The following is a 14,002-nucleotide window of genomic DNA, read 5'->3' as shown; positions in this document are numbered from 1 at the left end:
TATATATATTTAAATGGCCATGATTATAGTACAGAAAACTGAAAACCTAGCAAGGCATAAAAGGCTATTTTTCATTTTACTGTGACTAAGAACAGAAATAAAAAGCATTCAAATGGACCTGAAACATTTTCCTTTGTATTCTTGTCATTGGTTGAACCAACACTGACTCAGCTGAATTTGTATGATATGATTCGGTTATGCACATTATTCATGGCAAGTCAATATTTAAACAAATATTTTTCATAACACACAAATATTTTTGTAATGATATTGAAATTCTGGTGAGATGTGAAACCAACTAGACACATTTTTCAGCTTTTTTTTTTTTTTTTTTTTTTGTCAACAGAAATGTTAGTTGGCCAAGTAAATTTTTCATATTTTATTTATGTGTAAGTTCTTAGTTATGCAGCCACCCCCTTTTCGCCCCCTGATTTTGTGAACTCGAAAGAGTGGTGCAGTTTTGCAGATTTGATCTAGAAAATGAAAATATCATTCTTTGACAAAATAAGTTGGAAAAAACCCTGCTCAACAAAGTAATGAGAATTTAGTACCGGACGACAACCCACAATCAAAAAAGGGTTCTGGTGTTTGCACTGCTAACCTAAGCCACTCTCAGCAAATGAAAATGTGGAATTTTTTAATATTCTTTAAAATTTGATTTAGTCACTGAAAAATGTGTCAAATGACTAATAAATACTCTATTCATACATTATTTAACCTTGTCAGGTAAACTGTACTTCCTTTAGTCTGTTCTATTTATTTTAAAATGATTGATTAGTACATACCTATTCTCCTGTTTAATCAATTTGGGGGGGAAAATGGGATGGGAGTATCTGGCCTGGCAGTGCAGTGGATTATAATATGTTTGTCTCAGTAATCAAATACAATGTAACTGGTTAATGTATTGCAGTTTGTAGGAGCTGGAATTATAGAATTACAATTTACAGATACATGAGAAAGATGTGGTTTTAATACGGGCTGCTTGTCTCGATGTTTAGCCTGGTGTATTTCTACTTGGGTGCGAGCCATGTGCAGATGAGTCTGTTAGCCAAGGCTAATCACTTCCATCGTTAGAACACTGGAGCTCCCTTGCTGCCTCTGATTTCATCTTTTAGGTAATGAATAGCTTCGAACTGGTCTAGCACGCCTAATCACACAAACTAACATTTGTTAAATTTGGGAGCCAAGCAATGAAGCTGCAGAGGCACTTTTTTAGACTAATTCATTTTCTTTCTCTTCTTGCCACACGAATCTATGGCATCACCTAGAATTACAGAATAAAACAACTTTTTTTTTCCCTCACAGTGGCTGAGAACAGCCCCCTGATTCTTTAATCCAAATTTTATATCTTGGATGTGCATTTATGCACACAAGGGACTCACCTTAAATAAATCTTTATTTTTTTCCACATTCTTCACCAAAAATGCCACTGGTGATCTTCAGCTCAAGGACCACAAAAGTCAGGATATGGATTTAGGATTCTGAAAAGCTTATAAAATGTGATAGCCACGTGGTTCAGGTTTTGAAGACAAAACAGGAAGTGCTTCTTAAACTAACCATATATTAATCTATGGATTTGATATACGTATTCCAGAGAGTTTGCTATATTATATATATATATTCCAGTGTGCAACTCAAAGTGTCTAAAGTCTAGGTGTGTGTGTGTGTGTGTGTGTGTGTGTGTGTGTATATGTGTGTATATATGTATATATGTGTATGAAAATATATAAAATTGTATATTTTACTACTGAGGGATGCTGGAAAAAGTTTTGTTTTTGTTTATTAGTGCTTAGAGCATAATCATTTCAGGTTGCCATGACAACCATATCATGGTTAGCTTTTTGGTACATGCATCACTACCAGCAGCTACAGTTAGTTATTTTTCTTCTTCCTTTTTTTTTTGTGGACTTTCTGAGAGTGCATGCACGCCTGTGTTTATCTGGGATCTTGCTTGAAGTGGCGTCAGCTTCTTTTAGACTCTAGACTTTAGACGCTTTGAGTTGCACGCTAGAATCGAGGAGTGGGTATCACATTACTGTGACCCTTGAGCTTGATTTTCAGATAGTTGGCAAGTTGAGATCAGTTTGCAGTCTCTAGTTACAAAAGTCTGACATAAGTTGAAGCTTTTTTATTTTTAAGTCCACTTCTTTGTAACTGCAACTGTTCTGAAAACCGATTGAAAGCCAAGCAGTGAGGCATTGTAGGCACCTTTAATATTTATTTTCTCTTTAGGTGCATTTATCTACCAACACTATGAACTGTATGCTCCGTTTTATTTATTGATTTTCCAATATATAAACAGCAGCAAACAACATATAATATAAACATATTTCACAGAATTTAAATAGAAAGAATCAGCTGAATCAGTTTGAATGTGTCAGGACAATCTGCTACTGCTAATTGGGATGCATTAAGGTTGTAAACATGGCTGTTTAACATGAAACACGACTGAAAGAAAAACTTCCTGTGCTCCAGTTTGTCTGGCACTGTTTATTAAAATGATGTCTGTTCTAAAAAAGCATACTGGCAGCATGCCCCAGGTTTTATGACTTAGATGTTTGAATAATTTTAAGAGCGTGATTTCTCATGTGGTCACTTAATGAATGCTGTAGCTTTGTACTGTAATTGGATATGAGAAGGAGGTGTTTAAGGTGCAGTCTGGGGATTTTGTTACATTGATTTGCAGTGAGCTTTCCCTCTAAGGAGACAAGTGGACCCAAACGATATAAGGGGCAAGTTCTTTTTTCCTTTTCCTTTAATTTGTCATCCAGCTTATGTAAGAGTAATTTCTGAGTGTCGTATCAGTCACATTTTATCAGTGAATCTTGGCTTTTTTTTTTGCCTCTAGTCTGTTTTGTTCTGCTGCAGTGGTTGACTGTTCTGTTACATATTTATCAGACACTAGTCTTACATTCTTTTCACTCTAAAAATCTTCCTCTGGCAGCAATCAAAGGGGAACAGCATCAACACTTCCACTTAGCAGCTGGAAATCAACAATGAAGTGTCATTACTACAGTATTTGACTTGTCACCATTTCAGATGCACATTCTTTGACAATTTGAGCATTATTTTAAAAGTGAGTTGTTTTTTATGCAAAAACAAGCAAAGCAGTTCAAAGAAACAGAGAAGGACTATAAAACATGGCACTATACTTGCAGATCACAAAGGTCTGTGCAGAAAAATGTTTTAGTCCATTCAATTTTACAAATATTTGTTAGAAATGGCTCCACGCAAGTGAAATATAAATTATTAGGTTATAATGTATTGTTTATATTGTAGTGTCCCTCTAACAGAAGAAAGAGATGTCGGTGTTTATTAAGAATAGTAACACAGGCTACTGTGGGCCGTAGCCAACGGCAAAACAACAGGGAAAAACGTGCTCTCCAGAATCAAAACAAACCCCCGACTCTTGCTCCTTTTTTCCCCACACACCCACAACATTCTCTAACACCCGCCCCCCAAACACTCTCAGCCAACCACACATATGATCTCTTCCAGACTCTCTGTCATCTGTCACAATAGTGGTGGAAGAGTCTGTAGGGGTGGAGTCCAGGTCTGTCCGTGGCCCACCCTGTTGTCCCAGTGAAGTGGCCGCGATAGGGGGCCAGTCTGTCCCGGTGCAGGGCGACCCTCCATCCCCTTGTGGGCAGTAGTACCCTATACACCACTTCCCCCAAGCGTTCCAGAACCTTACAGGGTCCAACCCAGTCACTGTCCAGCTTAGGGCATCTGCCCTTTTTCCTCTGGGGGTTTTACACCCAGACTAGTTCCCCGATGTCAAAATGTCGGCCTCTGGAATGGACGTCATAGTTCCTCTTCTGCCGCACCCCCGCACTTATCAGTTTCCTCCTAGCAAAGTCATGAGCAGACTCCATGTAATCCTGGAGCTTCCTCGCATAGTCAGGACCCGGTTGATCCCCATCAGCATCAGGGGGTCGGCCCATCATCATCTCCGCTGGAGTCCGGATCTCCCTGGCCAACATCAAGAGGGCAGGGGAGCACGAAGTGGAGTCTTGGACCGCCAAACGATATGCCATGAGGACCAGGGGAACATGAGTGTCCCAGTCACGTTGATGTTTAGCCGTCACTAGCGCTAGTTGCTCTGCCAGTGTATGGTGAAATCTCTCAACGAGTCCATCACTCTGTGGGTGGAGGGGTGTTGTACGGGTCTTATGGGAGCCTAGTTTCTCGCACATGGCCGCAAACACACGGGACTCAAACACCCAGGATGTCCATCCCCACCCTCTAAATAGGGTACCCTGCCGGAAACTGTCGCTGATCCTCAATCCACCCAGGCACTGGTTTGATGTCAGCATCCTCTTCCTGTTTATGTCTCCACTCTGTTACATCCACAGCAACCAGCCTCTGACTGGATGGCCGTTCCTCTACCCCCGTCACAGCACACTTTACATCGGGCACCAATTGATCCTCCTGAGCTTCCTTCCTCTCACAGTAGTGGCATCCATCTTGGGCACAGGGTCTGCGGGAAAGCGCATCTGCATTTCTGTGCTGGGCCCCAGGTCTGTGTACAACCTCAAAATCATAAGCCTGCAGCTCCTCAATCCAGCGTGCTAGCTGCTCCTCTGGCTCCTTAAAAGACACGAGCCACTGCAAGGCAGCATGGTCAGTTCTGACAATAAAGTGGAGACCCCCGAGGTAGTACTTAAAGTGGCGTATGGCACATACCACTGCGAGCAGCTCCCACCTTGTGACACAATACTGGCGTTCAGCTTTGTTGAAGGCCTGACTATGGTATGCCACCACTTTCACCCCGCCAGCAGTGTCGGACCTGGGCTAGCACTGCACCAGATCCGACACTGCTGGCATCTGTGTCAAGGACAAAGGGCAGAGGGGGGTCAGGTGAAGAGAGCACTGGGGCCCCCGGTAGGGCTTTCTGCAATGAGGTGAAAGATCCCTGGCAGCCTGCTGTCCACTTGAAGGTCACACTCTTATGGAACAGGTGGAACAGTGGCGCGGCTATGCAGGAAAAACCCCTTACAAACCGTCTGTGGTACGATGCCAAGCCCAGGAAGCTCTTTAACTTGTGCACAGATTTTGGGGTGGGCCAGTCCTTCACAGCTTGGATCTTATCATCCATGGTGCCGACCCCCCCGCCCCCCAGTCGGTGGCCCAGGAACGTGACCTCACGTCGCATTAAGCAGCATTTCTTTGGGTTGAGTTTTAGTCCTGCTGCCAATACCCTCTCCAGGACCTGTCTGAGGGCCCCAAGGGCAGCGTGGAAAGAAGCACCATGGACCAAGATGTTGTCCAGGTACACCACGCATTCTCCGTGGGGAATTCCAGTGAGCACCTTATCCATGAGTCTCTCAAATGTGGCAGGGGCATTGCAGAGACTGAAAGGAAGAACTTTAAATTGCCATAAGCCTCCGCTGGTAATAAATGCAGTCTTTGGTCTGGCATTTGGTGCGAGGGGTATCTGCCAGTACCCGCTGTGTAGGTCTAGGGAGGAGAACCATGAGGATCCCGCCACAGGGTCAAGGGTCTTATCTATACGCGGTAGAGGATATGGGTCCTTCTTTGTCACCTTATTCAAGGGCCAGCCCCATCACACAGTAACTCTCTCTCTGTAGCCAGCTCCAGGGACTCCTGAAGGGATTTAGGATGAGCTAACAATGTCTGGATCCGCAGCTCATCCAGAAGCAGGGCCTGGAGGAAGTGGTCACAAGCTAATTTGCCCTGGATGGTGGGGGGCATGTGGGCATAGGTGCGGTGGACCAGCCCCTCAATGTCATTAGCTAGGTCCCTAATGGACTCCCCCGGCTGCACAGTTCGGAGCGCAGCAGGCTTGGAGCAGAGCAAGAACCGAACCGCCTCTTCAGAGCCCAAACCAAAGCATCATAATCCCCCCTCCCTCTGGGCTCAAAAGCAGCAAGCTAGACACGGCATCGCCAGTAAGGCACATAGGTAGCTGCAGGGATTTCTCTTCAGCAGACCACCCACCGGCCCTGGCAAACAGTTCAAATTGTGCATGAAAAGCTTCCCAGTCAGCCATGCCATCATACCTGGGGGTCTTCATGGAAGCGTGGAAAGTGCCTCTATACATCGGCATGTCTCTCTCCACACCCCCCCAGTCGCTGTAGGAGTCCCCAAAGAGCTCTGTCGGCCACCCGAATGGTGAGAGGATGCAAAGCTGGCTTCTGTCGCCATATTTGGCTCACCCGCTCTCTGTGCTCCGTGAACCTCCGTTCCCCGGCGGAGTAGCCGTGTCCGTGAGTGTCCGCTGTAGGTTCTCCCTTGATCTTGGAGTAATCCATTGGAAGCATTCCGCACAGTCCCGCAAAAATCTCCAGCGTCCACAGCCGATGCCGTGAGTCAGGGCGGCACGAGCACAGATAACTCTGGAGGCGAAAGCTTCACTTTCACTTCTGACACCAGTGTAGCGTCCCTCCAACAGAAGTTGTAACCCAGTCCATTACACTATGCTTGAGGACAACTTTAATTGTGCTGTCACTTTGTTCATTTATCATGCGGGTAAAAGCACAGCTTTTAGGAAGATAATGGGCATAGGGCCAGAACTCTAAGTTAAGGTAATCTACTTTTCATATAGCTTTCTCCATTGTGATTATGCACCTCAGTAACACCAGATTGAGGAGCCTCTCCTTATAATTTTCGCTTTTGTGTAGCTTTCACACATCTTTCCTAGTCAGACTGAAAAATAATAATAGGAAAGGCTATAGAGACTGCAATGGCACTGTAAAATTGTTCTTGACAGAAGCAAAATGTTTTTTCCATAACAGTATATTGTGAAAGGGAAGAACAAATTTTTTTTTTTTGTATTTTCTGCTGCAAACAGTAGACAATGAATATAAATTGGCAATGATTTGTTTTTTGCCACTGGTGACCAACCTATAATCAAATCATTTTGTTTGTTACAAAATGTGCTTATGTAGAATAAATTGAACAGAAGTGTTATCTTTCCTTTTGTATCTACAAAGAGAAATACATATTAACAACAATAATCTACAGTGAGTCTATAAAGGTTTGAATTTCTTCTTTTGTTTTGTAATTTTGCCTTTTAAAATCCATTGTGGTGGCGTTACAGTCAATCAGTCAAGATGTGATTTAAGGGCAGACTTTTGCTTTAATTTAACAGCTCATGCAGAACAAAGGTTTGGACAGTTTAGAATGATATAAAATGGAAATTAAAACTACAGACACTTTGATTCATTATTTTTATTTTTAGAGACTCAAAAGTAATGGTCTTCCTAGCATTCTAGCATTTCTGTGCTAGGCAGTGCATTTCAAGAAGGTACCAGACAATTTGGCCAGTACTAAAGTTTTTTTCTGTCTCTGGGTTAATGATGATGATGATGGTCTGCATCATCATCATTATTGAGTCATTAATGAATCTTGATTGTTGTATTTCAAATCTACCATGATGGTTTAAAGAAGAAAATGCTTAAATAGGTAAACAATCTTGTTTAATTCTCCCCAAAAATGCATGGAGCCAACTTTACAGAGCAAAAAAAAAAAAAAAGCATCCGCACTTTATTACACAGTAAGGGGAGATAAGGTCACCAGCAGAAACCAAAACATTACCTGAACCACTTAAAGAAAATTTAAACGTCATCTGGGATTCTAATACAGACTGTCTCAGTAGTAAAACCTGATTGAACACTTCCATTTTTCTAATATAATGTTTTTAAACATTTTGCTATAAAGGATAACTTTGAAACTGGTTTATATTTGTTGTAGTTTGATGAAGCAATGCTGGGTTGTGTTTAGGACTTGTTCAGTACTGACATCTCTGGCAGCTGATCTGCACCAAAGCACATGAACAGGAAGAGGTGGAACAACTCTATTCTGGATGAGAGGCGATCAAAGTAACACAAACAGAGGAGAAAACGGAGACGAGCACATTTTCTTCCTTTCAGGAAGTGCAAAGCCCCTGCACTGAGGAGTAGAGAACTACATCTTCACTATCTATGTAATCCATAACTCTGATTGCTTCATTCAACTCTGCCCACGCTATTGTAATCTTCTCATTATTGTCCTCCCCCAAAAGTTTAATCACTTTTCATCAAAGAGAGAGGATGGCAGAGATGCTGTATAAACATCTAAAAAATTTCTACAGCAACTTGCGGGGGTAGTTGTGATTGAATTACTGGGACATGATATGCATCAAGGTGGCGCAGAGTGGAAATAAACTGTTTCTGTTTGAGCTTTTTTTTGTTGCATTGTTGCTGAAAACCTTGAAATCTCTTGATGATGTCACTTGTGGACCACTATGAAAGTACTGCTGCGTAAACAGAGTATTGGAGGCATTTTACGCCACTTGGTCAGCATCTCTCCAGGTTCCCTGTTCATTAAAGTTGGAGAATCCTTGTTAGCATATGTAAATTAGATACTGTGTTCCCATGTCAACCAAGAAGAAGCTGCGAAAGAAATGACTTCTCTCCTCAGGGTGGCTGGTTGTGCAGGTCTGGGTTTTCTCATGTGAAAGGGATCAAAGCAATCTTACTCAGCCCTCTTAAGAAAGATAGATGTACGAATGTGGGAAATCAAATCTGCTTCAAAAGGGAGCACCACTGGGAGCAAGAGAGATGAGAAAGCAGTGAGTGAATAGGAAACCAGTGTGAAATCACCCCTGTTGTTGCACCATTAGAGACGAGACCACAGTAGTCTCCGGCTGTCCAGAGAGTGTTCGTGGGAGACAACTATTGTTCAGGTGCGTTTGTTTAAAATGTGTTTAGATACGTGTCTGCACAGGTTCGTGTGAAAGTGAGAGGTAAAGGTGTGCTTCCCAATGTGAGTGAAAGACAAAAATGAGTGAAAATAAAGGGAAATCAACATTACAAATAAAGAGGTGCTGATAGTGTGAGTTAGAGGTTTGACTTTGTCAAGCGTGCTTTGATATGAGAGTGTTGATGCTTGTGACCCCCCTCTTGTCCCCTTAGCATATGCTATGAAAGCTGATTTCACAGCTTATCAGCTGCAATGAGAATAAGCCTTGTGAGTGAGGTGTGACATCAAATAGCACAGACAGATAGAACCCTTCTATTCCTCATACTGACACTTTACCTTGCTTTAGCTCGGAGTGAATGCTGTTTGCTGTGGTACGGTGCGCGAGTGGCACAACAAGGCTCAACATATAATCTGTAGGCACTGCTTTGCTTGTAATTTCCACTAGATCCAGAATATGTGTATTTACTTTAAATCCCCCAGTAGTCCACGCACCATCATAATATATTGAGCTCATGTTGTCTGTACTGCAGTTTGTAATATTTGTGATACAACACGGGGGCTTCTTTTTCATCCAGTGTGCAGTGTTAGGCTATTACATGCTACATGATTTTCTTTTTCTTCTTCATGTGTAAAAAGTATTCACTCTCTGTAGAGTAAGGTGCTTTAAAAGGTTGGTGGTTTGCTCCATGAAGTAGAATGAAGGAAGAAGGTCAGCTTAAAGCGATAGGAGAGGGAATAAATTCCATTAAATGAAAGTTGTAAAAGCTGAAGATGAAATGAGGCAAGCTTTTAAAACACCACTCTTATAGTGACACAGTATTCTAAGTACATTAAAAGCACGTTTGTATTTAGTTTTCCTTGAAATTCCTGAAAAATGAACAGCACTGCTCTTATGTTAGTCATAGCAGTTTGCCTCTACTTCAGTAATGTTTTACGTGGATGCTGTATTGGGTAACAAGATCAACTGCTTGGGAAAGGAGTGCCCTGTGTTTGTACATATATTGATATACATATGTATGTTAGGCTATGGGTCGGTCTCAGCTGTGCATTTAAGTAACTTAGAGACTGACTGACCAAATGAATGAAAAACTATTTCTGGTGATTTGTTTTGTGCAGGTGGGCAAGCAATAAGGCTTGACGGAAGATGCGACGGGGGTGGTGGCTCGTCAGATGGCTGGGGACAGGAATGGCAATCCTCTCTTTGCTAACCCACAGCTGGGGCCAGAACACAGAAGGTATGAGCAGCCAGCACTAAGGCCATCACTCCTCCTTTTCAGTTAACTGTAGCTGACTCGTCAGTGGACACTTGTAATGTGTGAAAGGCAATGTTTTGGTTTTTTTTGCTACAACAGACCTGCATTGTTAGAAAACAATTTCCACAGCTACATCACGCTAATTATTATAAAGTATGTGGTAACCTGAGGCGTTAATTGTTTTCAAAGGTTATTATTTAGAAAGAGGATGCTCATTAAGTTCACTGATCATGCTAACATTTTTTGCCTTGTAGTTAAATGCTCAGGTTTATTAGAAAGGTGGTTTTTGTAGTTTCTACTCACTGAGTTTGTAGCAGGTGCTAGTTAAAAGTGATTTCCAGCTGTATAAAATCGGCATGTCTTTAAACATAACGGTTAAAGGAAGCAGCACATACAGACATGCTTCAAATCCCGACTGTGTTGCAATATTGCAATTCAGGTCAACTTTAAGGTGCTGTACTTGAAGCAAATTCCCTTTTTCCCAACTCCGTTTCCTTCTTCGTTTCATCCTGTACCTGCTTCCCAGGCTTTCTTGACAAGAAATTTTTATTAATATAAAAGCATTTCATATAAGAGTATATTTGAATTCAGATTTTCTTGGATTTATGTGATATCTTTTTAGCACAGAAGAGAAGAGAGATGACATCCTTTATGACTCGCTGAACCTTTGAAGGTGAACCTTGTGGTTTCCTTGTTGGATGAGTTCACACTGAGGCTTCAACCGCATTTAATAGATCGGTGTTGGTATGTGTAGTGATGAAACTGTTGACCCAAAGCATAACGGCTGGGGAATATCCTTGTGGGATATGGTTTTGTGGATAATTTCTTTTATTATATTGGCTATTGTATACAAACATACTATTGATTTAAACCGTATTGATTTATAAACATCTCATACAGTGTTGGTGAACATACGGTACAAATAGTGCTTTAGGTTCAGTGACCTTGAGGTAAATTAAACTATGCTTCAGGAAACATGTTTGCTTGAGGACATTTGCTCTATGATGCTCTTTTATCCCTCCCAGTATTCAAACATTACAGTGTGCTGCAGTGAGGTTAGTTATTGGTGGAGTTATTTTAAAGAAATACACTGCTTAGTCCAGCCAAATTTTTTCGTCATGCCAACCCAGTAAAGTAGTAAAGCAATAAAATTAAATGTTCAGCCAATGAAAAATAGCACAGAAAATACCAGTACTGTTTTAGTTGGGCAGCTTAGAACCTCCCTGCAAAGTTGCCCACCCCTTACTCTTTCTTCTATAAACACAGAGCTCTGCAGCAGGAACCCTTCGCTGTGCAGAGTGATCTTTTGTTTCTCAAACTTCACATTCTGGCATATCGAAAGACAATGTAAATTCTGATTTCTATATAAAATTGAACATATTTGTGGCATAACTCTTAATTTTACTGTGGTTAAGTTTTGTGTATGCCACTTCCTGATATATATATATGAACAGGTCTAACTAACAAAGCAACTGCTGAGTGTATATATTAATGCTAAAATAGTTTGCCCTTTCTGGTTATTAGAATTTCTCAGGATTTAATGTTCTGGTTCTAAACGTTAGGCTGTGCATTTGTGAGTTTCAGAGAAATCAACCCATATACCCATCACATCTCATTGTGTCAGACCTTGTGTGCTTAAAAATTTTGTCTATGAACTCCAGGTGTGTTAAGGTAAAGAAGGGATATGCCGCTACTTCCAGTAACCAGTGGAATCTCTGTATGATTCAACACGGTCTTTGCTATGTACTTTTTAACGTACTTATTGATGTCCACCTACAAACTTATTGTCCATAGCTGCTACTTAAATAGTTAAGTTGGTGCTAACATATTATCAATTAGAAAACAATATTATACAATAAAAACAGTTGTCAGTAATGTTCTATAGTAAAGCTCTAAATTGTTTACTCATAAGTTAAAACATGTCCAGTGAGACAAGTACAGGACAGTCATGATTGTTTAATTAATCATTAAAGCCAGGCCTTCAATTGCAGCTCTGGATTTGCACAGAGTACTGATACCTTACTCTGTTTGCATCAATACTGAGGACACAGCCCTCACAGAGGATTTGTGCTTGCATTCTGTCTGAGCTCCACATGTTGATCGACCCCATACGGTGTGAGCTGGAAAGTTGCAGGTTAGGGCCATACAGGAAAGTCGATGGAAATATGTAATGTGTGTTAAAGCAGCAAAATTTTGCAATGTTTGTCCAACTTTCAGGGCTAGAAGGGCTTAGAAGCAAGCTACAGCAAGCATAAACCTGACACATTACAATGATCTTCGCTGAATATGAAGACTGACCATGTCAGACTTTTTATGCTGATTATCGATGTGGTTGCAGCCTGTAATTTGAGTGGCAGCAGACAGAAATAATTATGAGGCTCGCAAACGATCTCTGATTAGACCATAGTCTGTGAACTGAATTATCCACTGTGTCATAGTTGAAACAGCCGGTGAGACTGAATGTTTACGAACTGTTGTGGTTTTGAAGGGTAAGGGTAAACGTGGGTGCTGTTGTTTCCTCCCTTTGCCACTCACTGTCATCCAGGGATGCTCTTGATTTGAGCAGGGATTTCCACCTCCCTCAACAGCACATCTCTCATCTTCTCACTCATAAATCTTCTTACTCTGCCCACCTCAAGGCGCCCTTGGTATTTGACTCTGTCAGTGTGTTTGTTCTCTATCAAATGAAAACAGCAACCAGAGCTTTTTTTTTAATGGCATCAAGTTGTAAGGAGATGTGTGCACTTCCTGTGGATGCCACACTGGCTTTCAAGCAAAGAGATATTATAATACTTAGTCTTTTAAGTAATATGAATGAGGACTTTGTGAGAGAAAATAAGTCTGGCTTTAAAAAAATGCTTTTCTTCTCTAATGAATTAATTGATTTAATGAATGCATTCATGCAGGGACCTGTTAAAGTATACAGTTTATTCAACAACAAAAAACATTAACTTATTTGTTATTGTGTCATTTTCCTCTAATTAACTTATAGCTCATTCTCTGTGGAAAAAAATAACTGTTGTGCTAATAATTTCAAACTCTGCCAAATCAGTAATTGCCTTTTAGTTTCAGTTAATGGAGAACTGAATTTCTGTTTTGTTTTCTTTTTTCCCTCTGTATTCTGTCCCTTAATTCCTGTCCTCAACAGATTTGCTGTTTTCATTTTTAATTAATAATCCTCTCTCCCATGTACCATCCCTTCATGTTCTCCTCCTTACCTTGCAGCATCAGGCTCTCACTTTGCCGTGCTTTTGGTTCAATGTTTTCTCCTGGCAGAAAATCTCTTCACTATTTATATGCAGGTAAACCATGCAGTGCTCCTCATGTATGTCAATTGTTCCCTTGCAGCAGGTTAATGATAATGAAAGGTCAAACTTTAGTCCTACCACAGTGGCCAGACTGTCCAGTCATACAAACAAATCCCTCTGTCACTAAATCCAGATGTTGAGTACCATGTCAGAATATGTGTGGTGAAGTTTGGACTACTTAATATGTGCTATGTGACATCAGCCTACATTCTTCACTCCTACAGTTTGCATCTTTATGCCTGTTAGCCTCTCTTTCCTTCTCTTCCCATCTGCACATCCATTTTGACCCACAATTGTCTGTCTATTTTTGGAATTGTCTGATTAGGACCCAGATGTGCAGACTGTGACTGGCTGCGGCAGAGGATTGTGGAATGGGGAAGCGTTGGACTGAACGGGGGGGGAGGGGTTATAATCTGCTTGCCAGTAGGTTGTAATCAGGCTCCGGGTAGGACAAGAAGCGTGATTGGGGGGGAGTGGGGGCCCTCTTGTTAAGATGGCTCCTGCGCTGCCCAGGACAGGCTCATCCTAAAGCTCAGTATGTGAACACGTGTGTCTGGTGAACTGTTCACTGGGAGCGTGATTGCAACCTTTACCGTGCTGTCTGTGTGGTTAACCTCACACAGACACAGAGGGGCAGCAAGGGGGTGGGGGAGAAACTAAAGAAGAGTAGGGGAGGAAGTCTCTGAAAGGGATTACACATCAGTAAAGTAATCCCCTTCTCTCTTACATTGTAAG

At 41.6% G+C, this 14,002-nt stretch overlaps 1 protein-coding gene across 2 annotated transcripts in view; it reads left to right on the top strand.

The window, feature by feature from the left end:
* The window catches only part of LOC102215614 (protocadherin-15-like), a 221,912-nt gene that overhangs the window by 63,022 nt on the left and 144,888 nt on the right, over window positions 1–14,002 (top strand). For both annotated transcript variants that reach the window (XM_005727493.1, XM_005727492.1), the window contains exon 2: window positions 9,823–9,941. In XM_005727493.1, coding sequence (XP_005727550.1) covers window positions 9,851–9,941 — 91 coding nt within the window. In that variant the 5' untranslated portion in view covers window positions 9,823–9,850. The remainder of the gene's footprint in view (window positions 1–9,822; window positions 9,942–14,002) is intronic.

The sequence above is a fragment of the Pundamilia nyererei genome, unplaced genomic scaffold (genome assembly GCF_000239375.1).
Source record: "Pundamilia nyererei isolate P.nyererei 1_Seehausen unplaced genomic scaffold, PunNye1.0 scaffold00024, whole genome shotgun sequence".
Taxonomy (NCBI): domain Eukaryota; kingdom Metazoa; phylum Chordata; class Actinopteri; order Cichliformes; family Cichlidae; genus Pundamilia; species Pundamilia nyererei.
This window is presented reverse-complemented; position numbering and strand designations above follow the sequence as displayed.